The 19,585-nt window shown below is 45.7% G+C and overlaps 1 protein-coding gene across 1 annotated transcript in view; it reads right to left on the bottom strand.

Annotated features, from left to right (window-relative positions):
• Positions 1 to 6,115: 6,115 nt before the first annotated feature.
• LOC139380129 (uro-adherence factor A-like) overlaps positions 6,116 to 19,585 on the bottom strand; it is a 58,238-nt gene continuing 44,768 nt past the window's right edge. Inside the window, exons 2-5 of the mRNA XM_071122575.1 lie at positions 7,599 to 8,393; positions 7,102 to 7,507; positions 6,743 to 6,993; positions 6,116 to 6,660 (exon numbers count right to left, since the gene is read on the bottom strand). Coding sequence (XP_070978676.1) covers positions 6,116 to 6,660; positions 6,743 to 6,993; positions 7,102 to 7,507; positions 7,599 to 8,393 — 1,997 coding nt within the window. The remainder of the gene's footprint in view (positions 6,661 to 6,742; positions 6,994 to 7,101; positions 7,508 to 7,598; positions 8,394 to 19,585) is intronic.

Here is a 19,585-nt window from a genome sequence, read left to right as displayed (position 1 = left end):
TCCAAAAGATGACTTCAAGTCTCAGGCCTGTGACTCACCAGATACAAAAACAAGTTGATTTATCAGAGTCACTTAATCCCTTTGTTTGCACATCGTTTGTAAACATATGCTGATGTTGTCTTTTAAAACAAACATTTGTACTTCTGCGTCAATTACTCCAAGAAGACAGCAGAAACGCCTTTATTTTGAACAGTCCATCTCGGAATTAATTTGACTTTATACTGTAAATCACAACAGTCAGCCTTAAAAGTCTTGCTGACAACACAGTAATCATCAAGCATGAGAAGTGACAACACAGTAATCATCAAGCATGAGAAGGGACAACACAGTAATCATCAAGCATGAGAAGGGACAACACAGTAATCATCAAGCATGAGAAGGGACAACACAGTAATCATCAGGCATGAGAAGGAACAACACAGTAATCATCAAGCATGAGAAGGAACAACACACAGTAATCACCAAGCATGAGAAGTGACAACACAGTAATCACCAAGCATGAGAAGTGACAACACAGTAATCATCAAGCATGTGCGTCATAAGCATGTGCATTTCCAACCAATCAAATTGAGTTGATTGGTTTCTCTAAGCCCCTATATTTCCACTTCTCAGAACCTACCACACCCCTCTCCTCTCTCTTTCTCTACTTAGCCAGTGGCTGTACTCTAGTCACAGTAAAGCAGGAAGAGAGGTTAATTTTCCTGGTGATGTCACTGGCCCCTAAGGCTCCTAGCTCCAGCGTGGGAGATGAACGAGGGGAACGTGTGAAGCTTTGGAGTGTGATGATAACATGAATCAGGCCCCCGAGCAATGTCCTCACCACATTCTGACATTCAGAGCACCTAGAGGGTAGTTACTTCCTGTGTTCCTCCACGTGGAGGGATGGGAAGGACCCAGACAGGAAACAGTCCAGAGATTTTGACTGCTCTGAGAAAACAGGGATGTTAGACTTTACTCTCTCTTCCCCAGGAAGAAGGGATGTCATTCCTCCTCTTTGTCCTCCTCACACCATCGCTTGGGTATTAATGGATCACTATTTCAGCTCAGGGTCAATGTCTGTCAAGAGAAATTCAACATACGTTTGACTACTGTGTTCCCCCCACCACAATACAGTTTACTACTATACAAAAAAAAAGACATTATGGATCCAACACATTTAGTCACTTAATTGTGTTATTGTATGCCTTTGACCTTTACCTATCACCTACTGGGTTCACCCTAAACTCTATCACCTACTGGGTGCATCCTAAACTCTATCACCTACTGGGTGCTACTGGGTGCACCCTAAACTCTATCACCTACTGGGTGCTACTGGGTGCACCCTAAACTCTATCACCTACTGGGTGCTACTGGGTGCACCCTAAACTCTATCACCTACTGGGTGCTACTGGGTGCACCCTAAACTCTATCACCTACTGGGTGCTACTGGGTGCACCATAAAGTCTGTCACCTACTGGGTGCTACTGGGTGCACCATAAAGTCTGTCACCTACTGGGTGCACCATAAAGTCTGTCACCTACTGGGTGCACCCTAAACTCTATCACCTACTGGGTGCTACTGGGTGCACCATAAAGTCTATCACCTACTGGGTGCACCATAAAGTCTGTCACCTACTGGGTGCACCCTAAACTCTATCACCTACTGGGTGCTACTGGGTGCACCATAAAGTCTGTCACCTAATGGGTGCACCATTCTAGTCTGTCACCTACTGGGTGCACCCTAAACTCTATCACCTACTGGGTGCTACTGGGTGCACCCTAAACTCTATCACCTACTGGGTGCTACTGGATGCACCATAAACTCTATCACCTACTGGGTGCACCATAAAGTCTGTCACCTACTGGGTGCACCATAAAGTCTGTCATCTACTGGGTGCACTCTAAACTCTATCACATACTGGGTGCTACTGGGTGCACCATAAAGTCTATCACCTACTGGGTGCACCATAAAGTCTGTCACCTACTGGGTGCACCCTAAACTCTATCACCTACTGGGTGCTACTGGGTGCACCATAAAGTCTGTCACCTACTGGATGCACCATAAAGTCTGTCACCTACTGGGTGCACCCTAAACTCTATCACCTACTGGGTGCTACTGGGTGCACCATAAAGTCTGTCACCTACTGGGTGCTACTGGGTGCACCCTAAACTCTATCACCTACTGGGTTCACCATAAAGTCTGGCACCTACTGGGTGCTACTGGGTGCACCCTAAACTCTATCACCTACTGGGTGCACCCTAAACTCTATCACCTACTGGGTGCTACTGGGTGCACCCTAAACTCTATCACCTACTGGGTGCACCATAAAGTGTGTCACCTACTGGGTGCTACTGGGTGCACCCTAAACTCTATCACCTACTGGGTGCTACTGGGTGCACCCTAAACTCTATCACCTACTGGGTGCTACTGGGTGCACCCTAAACTCTATCACCTACTGGGTGCTACTGGGTGCACCCTAAACTCTATCACCTACTGGGTGCTACTGGGTGCACCATAAACTCTATCACCTACTGGGTGCACCATAAAGTCTGTCACCTACTGGGTGCACCATAAAGTATGTCACCTACTGGGTGCACCCTAAACTCTATCACCTACTGGGTGCTACTGGGTGCACCATAAAGTCTATCACCTACTGGGTGCACCATAAAGTCTGTCACCTACTGGGTGCACCCTAAACTCTATCACCTACTGGGTGCTACTGGGTGCACCATAAAGTCTGTCACCTAATGGGTGCACCATTCTAGTCTGTCACCTACTGGGTGCACCCTAAACTCTATCACCTACTGGGTGCTACTGGGTGCACCCTAAACTCATACACCTACTGGGTGCTACTGGGTGCACCATAAACTCTATCACCTACTGGGTGCACCATAAAGTCTGTCACCTACTGGGTGCACCATAAAGTCTGTCACCTACTGGGTGCACTCTAAACTCTATCACATACTGGGTGCTACTGGGTGCACCATAAAGTCTATCACCTACTGGGTGCACCATAAAGTCTGTCACCTACTGGGTGCACCCTAAACTGTATCACCTACTGGGTGCTACTGGGTGCACCATAAAGTCTGTCACCTACTGGATGCACCATAAAGTCTGTCACCTACTGGGTGCACCCTAAACTCTATCACTTACTGGGTGCTACTGGGTGCACCATAAAGTCTGTCACCTACTGGGTGCACCCTAAACTCTATCACCTACTGGGTGCTACTGGGTGCACCATCAAGTCTGTCACCTACTGGGTGCACCCTAAACTCTATCACCTACTGGGTGCTACTAGGTGCACCATAAAGTCTGTCACCTACTGGGTGCACCAAAAAGTCTGTCACCTACTGGGTGCATCATAAAGTCTGTCACCTACTGGGTGCACCATAAAGTCTGTCACCTACTGGGTGCATCATAAAGTCTGTCACCTACTGGGTGCACCATAAAGTCTGTCACCTACTGGGTGCATCATAAAGTCTGTCACCTACTGGGTGCATCATAAAGTCTGTCACTGAGTTAGGAAATGCTCATGAGAAACCTTTCATACACCCTTAGGGTCCTTCCTTACAGAACCATGAATACTTGTTCTACATCCATTGGGTCGGAAGTTATATGCACATGCATCAATTATTAACAACTAATGTAAGGCCAGGGCAAGACATGCAAATTGTTTCAATATTATCTTTTAAATTAAACAACCTTAGAAACTCAAATACAATTTGCTAATCACAGAGAGTAAATAACCAACACGAGAGCTGATTTAAAGAGCTGCTTACGCGATATAAGGATTCAGTTGATTGGTTGCAGAGTGCTTTGAAGTGAACATGTAAATGAATAGCTGGATGTACAGGATGGATGTAGCTGGATCTTCCTACACGAAGATCTCATTCACCGTAACATAACATCAAGTATTTGTGTCACTTTCCATTTCAAAGGGACCCGGTCTTGTGAAGAGGGAGATGACAACCTGCTCTTAATCTGCCTTCTATCCCCAGTTAGAATAACTCAGAGAGCAGAGCTTTCAGTGTGACTACGGTCTTTAACAGAGAGCACAGCCCCATGGGAGCCGGCCTAATGGCGCTGTGTGTGTGTGTGTGTGTGTGTGTGTGTGTGTGTGTGTGTGTGTGTGTGTGTGTGTGTGTGTGTGTGTGTGTGTGTGTGTGTGTGTGTGTGTGTGTGTGTGTGTGTGTGTGTGTGTGTGTGTGTGTGTGTGTGTGTGTACAGGAGGGCTCTGTAGTTCCTCCTCCCACGTAGGTCAGTGGGAATGCATTGGGGCTACATCCTGGACTCCACGTAGGGAAAGGAAAAATAAATACAACCCCCAAAAACGCGTCTGCGATCTCAAGCAGGAATGCGTCAGGGCATGGGAATATCACTCGCCCAAGAGGACACTTTGGCTGGGGTTGAAACTGCAGCTAACAGTTGGGGGTGGGAGAATCCCCCCCCCCCTCTCACCCTGCCCCCGCCACTCCGACAAATCCTTGTCTGCCACTATCGGCTTGCCCAGCAGCACTCACAAGGAGCTTGAGAGAACGTGTGTGGGAGGAGACCTCGCTTATATGTGCAGGTTTGCCTTGACTACAGCCCCCACTCCCTTCATAAACACACACTCTGCGAAACACTCACCCCATGTCCCTGCCCTTGCCTCCCTCTGTCCCCAGGGATGGTCTAATGTACTCAGAGCAGGAAGGCCTACGAACATGGCTTAGACAGCTGCCCAGCACTACTGACAATTTATGAGAGAGAGAGAGAGAGAGAGAGAGAGAGAGAGAGAGAGAGAGAGAGAGAGAGAGAGAGAGAGAGTAGCTGAGAGTCGGAGGATGACAGGGCCTTTGGTTCATCACGATATGAAGAGCACATCGTTCCCACGGCGGGAAGGTCTACAGAGGTTAGACACTCTGACTGGACTGGGCAGACACTGGCTAGAATGATGAGCCAGGATAGTGCTCCAAGAGATCCAGACCCAGGGACCGCATGGAGAAGAAGGGGAGTAATAAGCAGTGGCCACTCATTAGTTCTGATAAGGCTGACAGGACAGGCCCTGTTGGGATGGATGGAGAGACTACCATAAACACTGTCTGGTCCACCAGACTGGTCCACCGTTAGACATGGGAGGAGACAACTCTACAGTGACAAGCTGAACCTTAACTACATTCATGTCATGTCACTGACTCTGACCTGGAGCTTCCTGACAAGATTCCACTGTAACACCCAAGAAATCATTCCTGGAATGAAGACAGCACTCTTGTAATGATTTGATTATGGAAATCAAACTGTAATTAGGATTTGATGTGATTTAATCTAAAAGAAACAAACAACAAAACACGTCTTAACAGGATGATACTCTAAATTAAAGCTTTCAGTCAGAAAGGGGGAAAACCCAACGAATGAATCCTGCCCTGATTAGGTGCAAACTAGAAGTTTAGAAGTTACCAACTTAAACTTAATTTCTCCCAAAATGAATAATGTACAATCAGTTGTTCCTATTAGCGATTCTTCTTCTCTAAGAGTTAATTTCATTCTGCTTTATAAGGGTCTGGTCCTCGTCTAACCTCCACTTTGATCCAGTCTAATTGCCATTAGCTGGGAATAAATGCAACGTTTTTTTTTTCACCTCTTTCATTCAGAACGATATGCAAATGATATGGAAGGTAATTAAATGTGGTGTGTCTCGATATGTTTAACGGTACATGGAAATGTTATTTCAAGTGGTTTCAGGGGAAAGTAAGAGTAGAAATTGAAAGGGAAAATATATGCTCAGATGATTAGAACATGAAGTAGACTCTTAGCCTCAACTAAGTAGACCCTTAGCCTCAACTAAGTAGACCCTTAGCCTCAACTAAGTAGACTCTTAGCCTCAACTAAGTAGACCCTTAGCCTCAACTAAGTAGACTCTTAGCCTCAACTAAGTAGACTCTCAGCCTCAACTAAGTAGACTCTTAGCCTCAACTAAGTAGACTCTCAGCCTCAACTAAGTAGCCTCTTAGCCTCAACTAAGTAGACTCTTAGCCTGCACTGTAAGAGCATAGTTGTAAGATCTGTTCTTTATTGTTAGATTTGAATTTGCCCATTAATTAAAACTTGAAGTATCGCACCAGCAACCCCCCCCCCCCCCATGCTGCCAAGATGTTTCCTATTTAGCCAAGACATGAGAAACCAGCGCGACCAGAGAGTCCAGAGAGTCCAGAGAGACCAGAGAGGCTTTAGAGACCAGAGAGGCTTTAGAGAACAGAGAGTCCAGAGAGACCAGAGAGTACAGAGAGACCAGAGAGTGCAGAGAGACCAGAGAGGCTTTAGAGGCCAGAGAGACCAGAGAGGCTTTAGAGTCCAGAGAGTCCAGAGAGGCCAGAGAGTCCAGAGAGCCCAGAGAGTCCAGAGAGGCTTTAGAAGCCAGAGAGACCAGGGAGTCCAGAGAGGCCAGAGAGGCTTTAGAGCCAAGAGAGGCCAGAGAGACCAGAGAGATCAGAAAGTTCAGAGAGTCCAGAGAGTCCAGAGAGGCTTTAGAGTCCAGAGAGTCCAGAGACGCTTTAGACACCAGGGAGACCAGCAATACCAGAGAGTCCAGAGAGGCCAGAGAAGCTTTAGAGTCCAGAGAGACCAGAGAGTCCAAAGACGCCAGAGAGCCCAGAGAGACCAGAGAGGCTTTAGAGGCCAGAGAGACGAGCAAGTCCAGAGAGGCTATAGAGCCCAGAGAGTCCAGAGAGTCCAGAGAGTCCAGAGAGACCATAGAGACCAGAGAGACCAGAGAGACCAGAGAGACCAGAGAGGCTTTTAGAGTCCAGGGAGTCCAGAGAGACCAGAGAGACCAGAGTGTACAGAGAGGCTTTAGAGGCCAGAGAAACCAGAGAGGCTTTAGAGTCCAGGGAGTCCAGAGAGTCCAGAGAGTCCAGAGAGGCCAGAGAGGCCAGAGAGCCCAGAGAGTCCAAAGAGGCTTTAGAAGCCAGAGAGTCCAGAGAGGCTTTAGAGTCAACGAGACCAGGGAGACCAGGGAGTCCAGAGAGGCCAGAGAGGCTTTAGAGCAAGCGAAACCAGAGAGTCCAGAGAGATCAGAGAGTTCAGAGAGGCCAGAGAGTCCAAAGAGGCTTTACAGTTCATAGAGAACAGAGATGCCAGAGAGACCCGAGAGAGTCCAGAGAGGCCAGAGAGTCCAGAGAGCCAAGAATGTCCAGAGAAGCTTTAGAAGACAGAGAGTCCAGAGAGTCCAGAGAGGCTTTAGAGCCAAGAGAGGCCAGAGAGACCAGAGAGATCAGGGAGTTCAGAGAGGCCAGAGAGACCAGAGAGGCTTTAGAGTCCAGAGAGTCCAGAGACGCTTTAGACACCAGGGAGACCAGCAATACCAGAGAGTCCGGAGAGGCCAGAGAAGCTTTAGAGTCCAGAGAGACCAGAGAGTCCAAAGACGCCAGAGAGCCCAGAGAGGTCAGAGAGACCCGAGAGTCCAGAGAGGCTTTAGAGGCCAGAGAGACCTGAGAGTCCAGAGAGACTTTAGAGACAGGAGAGTCCAGAGTGACCAGCGAGTGCAGAAAGGCTTTGGAGGCCAGAGAAACCAGAGAATCCAGAGAGGCTTTAGAAGCCAGAGAGACGAGAGAGTCCAGAGAGGCTTTAGAGTCCAGAGAGACCAGAGATCCCAGAGATCCCAGAGAGTCCAGAGAGCCAAGAGGCCAGAGAGTCCAGCGAGTCCAGAGAGTCCAGATAGTCAAGAGAAACTTTAGAGCCCAGAGAGTCCAGAGAGACCAGAGAGGCCAGGGAGTCCAGAGAGGCCAGAGAGGCTTTAGAGTCCAGAGAGGCCAGGGAGACCAGGGAGGCCAGAGAGACCAGAGAGTCCAGAGAGTCCAGAGAGGCTTTAGAGACCAGAGAGACCAGAGAGCCCAGAGAGGCCAGAGAGCCCAGAGAGACTTTAGAGGCCAGAGAGTCCAGAGATGCTTTAGAGCCCACGGAGGCCAGCGATGCCAGAGAGTCCAGAGAGGCCATAGAGAACAGAGAGACCAGAGAAGCTTTAGAGTCCCGAGAGTCCAGAGACCAGAGTGTCCAGAGAGTCCAGAGAGACCAGTGAGTCCAGAGAGTCCAGAGAGCCAAGAGAGCCAGAGAGTCCAGCGAGTCCAGAGAGTCCAGATAGTCAAGAGAAACTTTAGAGCCCAGAGAGTCCAGAGAGACCAGAGAGGCCAGGGAGTCCAGAGAGGCCAGAGAGGCTTTAGAGTCCAGAGAGGCCAGGGAGACCAGGGAGGCCAGAGAGACCAGAGAGTCCAGAGAGTCCAGAGAGGCTTTAGAGACCAGAGAGACCAGAGAGCCCAGAGAGGCCAGAGAGCCCAGAGAGACTTTAGAGGCCAGAGAGTCCAGAGATGCTTTAGAGCCCACGGAGGCCAGCGATGCCAGAGAGTCCAGAGAGGCCATAGAGAACAGAGAGACCAGAGAAGCTTTAGAGTCCCGAGAGTCCAGAGACCAGAGTGTCCAGAGAGTCCAGAGAGACCAGTGAGTCCAGAGAAGCATAGAGGCCAGAGAGGCTAGAAAGTCCAGAGAGGCCAGCCGAACTGAAGCATGCTGACACCTTAACCCTTACCCTAACCCAAACTCTGTGTATATGACTAGTAGTGTGTAGTTCTAACCCTGAAGCTTACTACAAACTATACGCAGATGCAAGGTTCGGAGTGCTGCAATGAAAGTGTTTGCCACAAAAGGGGAGGCTTCTTGTAATACGCTCCAGCATTCAACATACTTTTTTGTTATCTGAAAATTGAGACACGCCGTATCATTAGTTCAGCAGCCGTGGAGGCAGTGTTATCACTTGGTTCCTTGATCTGATCTATAGGCTATATAGGCTATTCATCTAAGTAGCCTATTTGCATTGATAACCAAATATAATATCTCAGCGACTGTTCAAACAGTAAACCAAACAACAATAATCCATTTTTAAGCCAGCTAACCAGGCTACTAGCTAGCTACTATAAGCAAGGGAAGGTGACTCTTCCTTGTTTTCACAAAATGAAAAGACAAAAACAAAAAATTTTGCCTTTGTGAATGGGGTGGGAACGGCGAGGATATCGTGTTACCAAAAAGCTGTCTGCTACTCCAAAAGTCCCACTCCACCCACGTGTAAGCATGCATTTAGATCAACGGAATTAAACTGGTAGTAATCTTAACCCAAACTCTATGTACATGACTAGCATTGTGTAGAACTAACCCTGTGTACATGACTAGCATTGTGTAGAACTAACCCTGTGTACATGACTAGCATTGTGTAGAACTAACCCGGTGTACATGACTAGTAGTGTGTAGAACTAACCCTGTGTACATGACTAGCATTGTGTAGAACTAACCCTGTGTACATGACTAGCATTGTGTAGAACTAACCCTGTGTACATGACTAGCATTGTGTAGAACTAAACCTGTGTACATGACTAGTAGTTTGTAGAGCTAACCCTGTGTACATGACTAGCATTGTGTAGAACTAAACCTGTGTACATGACTAGCATTGTGTAGAACTAACCCTGTGTACATGACTAGCATTGTGTAGAACTAACCCTGTGTACATGACTAGTAGTGTGTAGTACTAACCCTGTGTACATGACTAGTAGTGTGTATAACTAACCCTGTGTACATGACTAGTGGTGTGTATCACTAACCCTGTGTACAAGACTAGTAGTGTGTAGAACTAACCCTGTGTACATGACTAGTAGTGTGTATAACTAACCCTGTGTACATGACTAGTAGTGTGTAGAACTAACCCTGTGTACATGACTAGTAGCATGTAGAACTAACCTTGTGTACATGACGAGTAGTTTGTAGAACTAACCCTGTGTACAAGACTAGTATTGTGTGGAACTTAAGCTTACCCTAACCCTGTGTACATGACTAATAGTGTGTAGAACTAACCCTGTGTACATGACTAGTAGTGTGTAGAACTAACCCTGTGTACATGACTAGTAGTGTGTGGAACTAACCCTGTGAACATGACTAGTTGTGTGTATAACTAACCCTGTGTACATGACTAGTAGTGTGTGGAACTAACCCTGTGTACATGACTAGTAGTGTATAGAACTAACCCTGTGTACATGACTAGTAGTGTGTGGAACTAACCCTGTGTACATGACTAATAGTGTGTAGAACTAACCCTGTGTACATGACAAGTGGTGTGTAGAACTAACCCTGTGTACATGACTAATAGTGTGTAGAACTAACCCTGTGTACATGACTAATAGTGTGTAGAACTAACCCTGTGTACATGACTAGTGGTGTGTGGAACTAAACCTGTGTACATGACTAGTGTTGTGTGGAACTAACCCTCTGTACATTATTATTTGTGTGTTCTGGTTATAGGGCAACAGCACTGAACTGGAATAGTCTTGGACAGCAGGCCTCAGTGTATAAGAGTTTTTAAGCCACAGCTGAATTGTATCCTCTTAAGGGAAATTGTGCCCCAATTTCCTAATCTGATAAAGCTTGTCTGTCTGACTCTGTTCCAGATCTCTTTCATTTGACCATTTGCTGAGATCACCTCAAACAGCTATTTAACTTTATCTGATGCAGTCTCGTGAAAGAAAAAAGTCGGGTCATTCCATGTGAACAAGTAGAGAAGTGGGGAACCTTTTCTGTCGTGGAAATAAACGATTCCTCTAAGCCTTTTTCTCCTCTAAGAGCTGCCTTCTGACCTGTGTGTGTATCATCTTGTCTCTTTTATTAAATATTTAGTCAGATGTCACTCAGTAACATACTCACTGTGACTTAGCTCTGGCTGTGAACTATATGTTCTCCAACAAGCCATATTAGTGCAAAAACGGACAATGCAGAAAGCTGCAGCTGTTTGGTTAACTATTCAGCAGTCTTATGCATTGACACTTTTTGCACTAACTCTTTTTACCTCTATGCACACACACTGGACTCTACCCACACACTCACACACACACTGGACTCCACCCACACACTCACACACACACTGGACTCTACCCACACACTCACACACACACTGGACTCTACCCACACACTCACACACACACTGAACTCAACCCACACACACACACTGAACTCAACCCACACACACTGGACTCTACCCACACATTCACACACACACTGGACTCTACCCGCACACTCACACACACACTGGACTCTACCCACACACACACACTGAACTCAACCCACACACTCACACACACACTGGACTCTACCCACACACTCACACACACACTGAACTCAACCCACACACACACACTGAACTCAACCCACACACACTGGACTCTACCCACACATTCACACACACACTGGACTCTACCCACACACTCACACACACACTGGACTCTACCCACACACTCACACACACACTGGACTCTACCCGCACACTCACACACACACTGGATTCTACCCACACACACACACTGAACTCAACCCACACACTCACACACACACTGGACTCTACCCACACACTCACACACACACTGGACTCTACCCCCACACTCACACACACACTGGACTCTACCCGCACACTCACACACACACTGGACTCTACCCACACACACACACTGAACTCAACCCACACACTCACACACACACTGGACTCTACCCACACACTCACACACACACTGGACTCTACCCACACACTCACACACACACTGGACTCTACCCACACACTCACACACACACTGGACTCTACCCCCACACTCACACACACACTGGACTCTACCCACACACTCACACACACACTGGACTCTACCCACACACTCACACACACACTGGACTCTACCCACACACTCACACACACACTGGACTCTACCCACACACTCACACACACACTGGACTCTACCCACACACTCACTTCGTACATCAGCTGATATCTCAAAGTGCTGTACAGAAACCCAGCCTAAAACCCCAAACAGCAAGCAAGGCAGGTGTAGAAGCACGGTGGCTAGGAAAAACTCCCTAGAAAGGCCAAAACCTAGGAAGAAACCTAGAGAGGAACCAGGCTATGTGGGGTGGCCAGTCCTCTTCTGGCTGTGCCGGGTGGAGATTATAACAGAACATGGCCAAGATGTTCAAATGTTCATAAATGACCAGCATGGTCCAATAATAATAAGGCGGAGTCTTGTGGCTTGGGGGTAAAAACTGTTGAGAATCCTTTTTGTCCTAGACTTGGCACTCCGGTACCGTTTGCCATGCGGTAGTAGAGAGAACAGTCTATGACTGGGGTGGCTGGAGTCTTTGACAATTTTTAGGGTCTTCCTCTGACACCGCCTGGTATAGAGGTCCTGGATGGCAGGAAGCTTAGCCCCTTAGTGATGTACTGGGCCATACGCACTACCCTCTGTAGTGCCTTGCGGTCGGAGGTCAAGCAATTGCCGTACCAGGAGGTGATGCAACCAGCTGTTGCAGCTGTAGAACCTTTTGAGGATCTGAGGGCCAAATCTTTTTCGTTTCCTGAGGGGGAATATGCTTGAAAGTTCCTCTGTGGAGACGGGAGAACCTTCCAGAAGGACAACCATTTCTGCAGCACCCCACCAATCAGGCCTTTAGGGTAGAGTGGCCATATGCAAGCCACTCCTCAATAAAAGGCACGTGACGGCCCGCTTCGAGTTTGCCAAAAGGCACCTAAACGACTCTCAGAGCATGAGAAACAAGCTTCTCTGGTCTGTTGAAACTGAGATTGAACTCTTTGGCCTGAATACCAAGTGTCACATCTGGAGGAAACCTGGCACCATTCTTACGGTGAAGCATGGTGGTGGTAGCATCATGCTGTGGGGATGTTTTTCAGCGGCAGGGACTGGGAGACTAATCAGGATCGAGGGAAAGACGAACGGAGCAAAGTACAAAGAGATGCTCCAGAGCGCTCAGAACCTCAGACTGGGGTGAAGGTTCACCTTCCAACAGGACAACAACCCAAGCACATAGCCAAGACAATGCAGGAGTGGCTTCGTGACAAGTCTCTGAATGTTTTTGAATGGCCCAGCCAAAGCCCAGACTTGAACATCTCTGGAGAGACCTGAAAATAGCTGTGCAGCGACGCTCCCCACCCAACCTGACAGAGCTGGTGTGCCAAGCTTGTAGCATCATACACAAGAAGACTTGAAGCTGTAATCACTGCCAAAGGTGCTTCAACAAAGTACTGAGTAAAGGGTCTGAATACTTATGTAAATGTGATATTCCATTTTTATTTAATTTTTAAATGCAAAAATTTAAATCAAATAAAAACTGTTTTTGCTTTGTCTTTATGGGTTATTGTGTGTAGATTGTTTAGTGGAGAAAAACAATTCAATCCATTTTAGAATAAGTCTGCAACGTAACAAAATGTGGAAAAAGTCAAGGGGTCCGAATACTTTCCGAATGCGCTGTATCAACCTGAATGACCTTCTACCCCTGCACGTCGACCCAGTACTGGTACGCCATGTATTTACATCGTCAGTCTATCATTGCTCATTGTGTATTTATTCCTTGTGTTACCATCTTTTTCTATAATTTTATTACTACTTTTATTATTATTATTATTATTTTGTATTCTGCTTTGTTGGAAAGGGCCCATAAGTAAGCATTTTACTGTTATTCTATACCTGTTTTTTTACGACGCATTTGACAATTACAATTGTCACAAAGCCTGGGAATTATTTGTGCTATTGTAGACCAGCCTACTGTACAATGTACTGTATGATGCATACTGTACTATTGCATAGTATTTGATCATTTTATTTTGAGCAGATTAATAGATACTTGTACTGTCCAACTGAAGAATAAAACAAATTAAATTAAAAAAAATGCCATTCTTGCATCAGTTTCCTGTTTCCTGTATTACTTCCTGTATGCTACCCAACCTTCCCATGATTATCCTCTTTGTTTACCCATGGCACTTGTTTTCATCATGGGCACGTAGCATCACGCCACATAGGTGAACGCTGGCAGATTGTGCTTACCTTTTATGTCCTACATTAGATGGTGGCAAGGAAAAGAGCTTCTTACACACCAAAATGAAAATCCCCTCGGTCTGTTTGAGTGCTTAGGCAGCCAACCAAATATACTCAGGTATCTGAGTACTGGCTCAATCACTATGATGAAACATCATCGGCAACTCTCATCATCTCCCCCTTCTCTCTCTCTCTCTCTCTCTCTCTCTCTCTCTCTCTCTCTCCCCACTTCTATTTCTCTCTCTACCTCCCTCTTGTAGCATTAACAACGCTCCTGGTTTGGACAAACACTCCCTGGCATGCGTGGTAATTAATTTAAGAGATTAATTAGACCAGGCCTTTTTTAATGTGGTGATACGAGCTTAGCGAATGGGACGCTTGGGTCAGAAATGGATCATTCCAGGGGTTTATAAATGGAATGTAGAAGTGAAGATGGAGATAAAGACTAATTCCCCTCAGCTCATCTGAGCTCTTTTATCTTCTGGTACTGTCCTGTCGTCATCTGCCTCCTATCTCTATGGCTATACAAAATCACCAACCTTAGTGAAGTGAACTCACACACACAAACTCTGTGCACACTCCACAACAGCTCAACAAGCCCTTGGTAAACAGTACTCCTCTAAGCAGGGCTTATTTTAAAACATGACAATTGACAGATGATGTGTTAAGAGACCTATGAATTAAGGGGCTTTGTTAAGTCCAACCAACATTACCTTTTTACTACGTTAGGCATTGTAAGCCTCTATCTCTACTGAACCCTCAGATAAGCCTGCAGCAGATGTGTGGGTGTTTACTATAGGGTTCTCTATTTGCAATATGATAGATACAAATGTTTCACTCTCTCTTGACAGGCTTCAATGTTTCCTTGTGGATTGACCATATGCCCCCCAGTATTAAACACACTCAATTGACCTGTTATTGTGCATGGGCTTATAGTTGTGTATACATTGTCCTGGCAAATCAAACTATTTACGGGTTAGGGAATGTGGCAACAAAAACATAATTCACTTCTGAGCTGTACCTTTGAAGGTTCTGAGTGGTACTTCTATAGTAGCTTTAAATCTGCATTCAACATCTTATAATGTGAGGAGTATGCCAACCAGCAATAGCCCCAACAGTATCAACATGACACAAATACCATCATATTAGTCTTGTCTTTGATAGTCTAGTCAGATAAGGTCCTGTCTAAAAGTCAAGTCAGATAAGGTCCTGTCTAATAGTCCAGTCAGATACGGTCATGTCTAAAAGCCCAGTCAGATAAGGTCCTGTCTAAAAGTCAAGTCAGATAAGGTCCTGTCTAATAGTCCAGTCAGATACGGTCATGTCTAAAAGCCCAGTCAGATAAGGTCCTGTCTAAAAGTCAAGTCAGATAAGGTCCTGTCTAATAGTTCAGTCAGATACGGTCATGTCTAAAAGCCCAGTCAGATAAGGTCCTGTCTAAAAGTCAAGTCAGATAAGGTCCTGTCTAATAGCCCAGTCAGATAAGGTCCTGTCTAATAGTCCAGTCAGATAAGGTCCTGTCTAAAAGTCAAGTCAGATAAGGTCCTGTCTAATAGCCCAGTCAGATAAGGTCCTGTCTAATAGTCCAGTCAGATAAGGTCCTGTCTAAAAGTCCAGTCAAATAAGGTCCTGTCTAATAGCCCAGTCAGATAAGGTCCTGTCTAATAGTCCAGTCAGAGAAGGTCCTGTCTTTGGTAGTCCAGTCAGATAAGGTCCTGTCTAATAGTCCAGTCAGATAAGGTCCTGTCTAATAGTCCAGTCAGATAAGGTCCTGTCTAATAGTCCAGTCAGATAAGGTCCTGTCTTTGATAGTACAGTCAGATAAGGTCCTGTCATTGATAGTCCAGTCAGATAAGGTCCTGTCTAATAGTCCAGTCAGATAAGGTCCTGTCTAATAGCCCAGTCAGATAAGGTCCTGTCTAATAGCCCAGTCAGATAAGGTCCTGTCTTTGATAGTCCAGTCAGATAAGGTCCTGTCATTGATAGTCCAGTCAGATAAGGTCCTGTCTAATAGCCCAGTCAGATAAGGTCCTGTCTAATAGCCCAGTCAGATAAGGTCCTGTCTTTGATAGTCCAGTCAGATAAGGTCCTATCTAATAGTCCAGTCAGATAAGGTCCTGTCTAATAGCCCAGTCAGATAAGGTCCTGTCTAATAGTCCAGTCAGATAAGGTCCTGTCTAATAGTCCAGTCAGATAAGGTCCTGTCTAATAGCCCAGTCAGATAAGGTCCTGTCTAATAGTCCAGTCAGATAAGGTCCTGTCAGATAAGGCATTTGATAGTCCAGTCAGATAAGGTCCTGTCTAATAGCCCAGTCAGATAAGGTCCTGTCTAATAGTCCAGTCAGATAAGGTCCTGCCTTTGATAGTACAGTCAGATAAGGTCCTGTCTAATAGCCCAGTCAGATAAGGCATTTGATAGTCCAGTCAGATAACCCTTCTATGGCATACAGTACTTTGGAATTAGGGTTTCACATGCGATATGAAAGCATGAGCTGTGTCACAACCCTGTTCAAACCCCATTCTCTCTCTCACAAGATTTGATTAACGCACAATGATAGTGTCTGAGATTAGAGAGAAATATATCTCATTTCAATAAAACCATCCGCGAGTCTGTCACCCAGAAAGTCACGCCGCCACTTTGTTCTCTGTCGCTGAGAAACGTTCTTTGTTAACATATTTATTGAATTTGTTAAGGGTATTAGTTACAGTATGTCCACATTACTTTTCCACTAAGTTATCTAGCTCACTGGCTTTTGAACATTCTTCAGAGGAATTACGTTCTTCAGAACAGCTGTACAGTTAGATCCATAATTATTGGTACCCTTGATAATCATGTGCAAAAACTATATGAATGATACAAATATTATATAATACAAATACCGAGCTCTATTGCATGCTCAAAAAAATTGGGAAATAATATTATTTTAAATAATACAATTGCTCATTTTGTTAAAAATCCCACAAAGGATGTGGGTCAAAATGATTGTCACCCGTTTTCAATACTCCAGCACCCTCCCCCAGCGAGGATAACAGCACTGAGCCTTTTTCTCAAATGTTTTATGAGTTTGAGAACACATTGGGAGGGATCTTAGACCATTCCTCCTTACATAATCCTTCCAGATGCCTGATATCCTTCGCCTGCTCTTATTGACTGCCCCTCTCAATTCAAACCACAGGTTTTCAATGGATTTCAAGTCCAGAGACTGAGATGGCCATTGCAAAATGTTGATTTTGTGGCCAATGAACCATTTCTTTGTGGATTTTGGTTAGTGCCTGGGGTTATTGTCTTGCTGTAAGATCCACTTGTGGTCAAGTGTCAGACTCCTGGCAGAGGCAACCAGGTTTTTGGCTAAAATGTCCTGGTACTGGGTAAAGTTCATGATGCCATTGACCTTAACAAGGGCCCCAGGACTAGGGGAAGCAAAATTGCCCCATAACACACAACAATTCAAGACCGTATTTTACCGTAGGCACAAGGTACTTTTCTGTATATGCTTCTATTTTTTTAACGCCAAACCCACCACTGGTGGGCGTGGCCAAAGTGCTCTGTTTTCGTGTCATCTGACCATGGCACCACCAGGACTTTGATAAACGGCATTGGCACTTGGATTGGAACTGATGCTATGGTCAGATGACATGAAAATAGAGCTCTTTAGACATGCACACCGGTGCACACCAATGCCATCTGAACATGCTTTGGATGAATTGTGTTCTTTATTAGAGATGTATGTTCCTCAAATTGGTTTGTGAATAAATCAAAGGTAAGTCTATTCCACTTTCTTTCTTTCTTTGTTTTTTTGGTTTTTTTTCACTCATAGTTTCCTGTTACCAATACTCAGGAAATGGCATATGGAACACTTCCTCATTCAACTGTATTTTCAATTTTGGACAAAACCGTGGTGCTTTTTTACTGCAAAAAAACAACAACAGGGTCTCAGGTGTACGTCGGTATCTGGTGGGAAAAGACGATCAAGGGAGATCCTTTCCACCTGCAACCTCTTCACTCACACACACACTAACACACACACACACACACACACACACACACACACACACACACACACACACACACACAAACAACCCCTCCTCACAGTCGGCCTACAGGGTTCAAGTGGCTAATGGTAGACAGGCCGCCACTTTGTAGCAATTACTGTGTGACTGTTTGACCCCAGCATTTCGTACAAAGAAGACCTCCACTTCTCACTAATTCTTTGTCTCACATACTGTACATGTTCACAAAGTGAGCCACAGTCAATACGTAAAGGCTTAACTAAAGCTTAGCATTAAAAGTTAACAATGTGTATGTCGTTCCTTTGTCATTCTTATACTTCATTACCATTAGATAAAAATAAAAAAAAATTGTATCAACTTCACAGAAATCCACAGTCCATGCTTTTTGTGTACCCTACATAGCTGCTGCACATACAAAACATGCTGTTGAGAGTATGAACAACAGTGAAATTACTAATTTGACTGACAACAGGGGAGGCTTGGATCTTCCAAACCGTCATCTTTCTCTGAAAGAGATAAACTGGTTGTGGTGTTTTTTTTACTCAAGGCCTTAATCCCTCAACCACAGAGCACAGCGTTACATCCGGTGTTGGACAGGAATCCAACAAATATTTATGTGGAGTACTGCCCTGCATTTACAGACCCATTATCTGAAACAAAATGTCTCCCCCTCAACAGTGTTTCATTCCAAATTACGTTATCCCATGTCTGCTCCAACTCTGATGGTTTAACAGCTCCTTAGGTGTTGCTCCGGACTGTTCAGACAAAGACCAGGGACCTGACACAGCCTAATGGCTCATTCCTTTACTTTATCATTTGAGCCCAGGGAAGAAACAGACCAAGGTTTACATAACAGCCGAGTGTTCGCTGAGCTGGATGAGCATCTGAAGAGCTCCGATTGGCTCCCTTACCCTGTCACTTTCTCCAGTGAGTTATGTTCGATGTCACCCCACATGCCCTCGCTATCATCAGTGATAATTACCTCGTAAAAAAGGACACACACTCTGCCTCCCTTCTGGGGTCATCAGACCAGAGCTTTCTTTTCCCCCTTTCACTCGTAGTTTCCTGTTACCAACTGCATGAACTACTCACATGTCTCTTGCTTTATCTGGGCCCCTGGGAAAGCACATGTAAACTCTCTCTCTCTCTGTTCATCTACATACACACAGACACACACAGACACACAGACACACAGACACACACACACACACACACACACACACACACACACACACACACACACACACACACACACACACACACACACACACACACACACACACACACACACACACACACACACACACAAACAACTCAATACAAAGTTCTAAGGTGACCAGTAATTTAACAAATTAACAATGCTCTAAAAATAGAATATCGTCAAAAGTGATTTTGATGTTATTACTCCTCCACCTCATCCCCTGCTCCAATAGGACATACCCCTAGGCCCTGCTTCCAGGGACCCCTTGAGTCTGCCACTCTTATATGACTGGGCCGAATGACTGATTTAGACACAGCTTTTCCCCCAGCCCATTTGTCCCCGCTGTGATCCTGTCAGCAGACTATACAGCTGGCTGTCAATACATGGGCTGAACCCTGTCATGTGGAGACAGGAGGGTGTTCCACACGTACCATACAGGCATTCCACTTCATACTGTTAGTTAGACTGCTGGGTCAGCAGTGAGGAAAATAGAAGAGAGGAGAGGGGAGGAAAGGGT

Source organism: Oncorhynchus clarkii, chromosome 22, assembly GCF_045791955.1.
Source record: "Oncorhynchus clarkii lewisi isolate Uvic-CL-2024 chromosome 22, UVic_Ocla_1.0, whole genome shotgun sequence".
In the NCBI taxonomy this organism is placed as follows: Eukaryota; Metazoa; Chordata; class Actinopteri; order Salmoniformes; family Salmonidae; genus Oncorhynchus; species Oncorhynchus clarkii.
The sequence above is the reverse complement of the archived record's forward strand: the minus strand, read 5'-3'. Positions and strand labels throughout refer to the sequence as shown.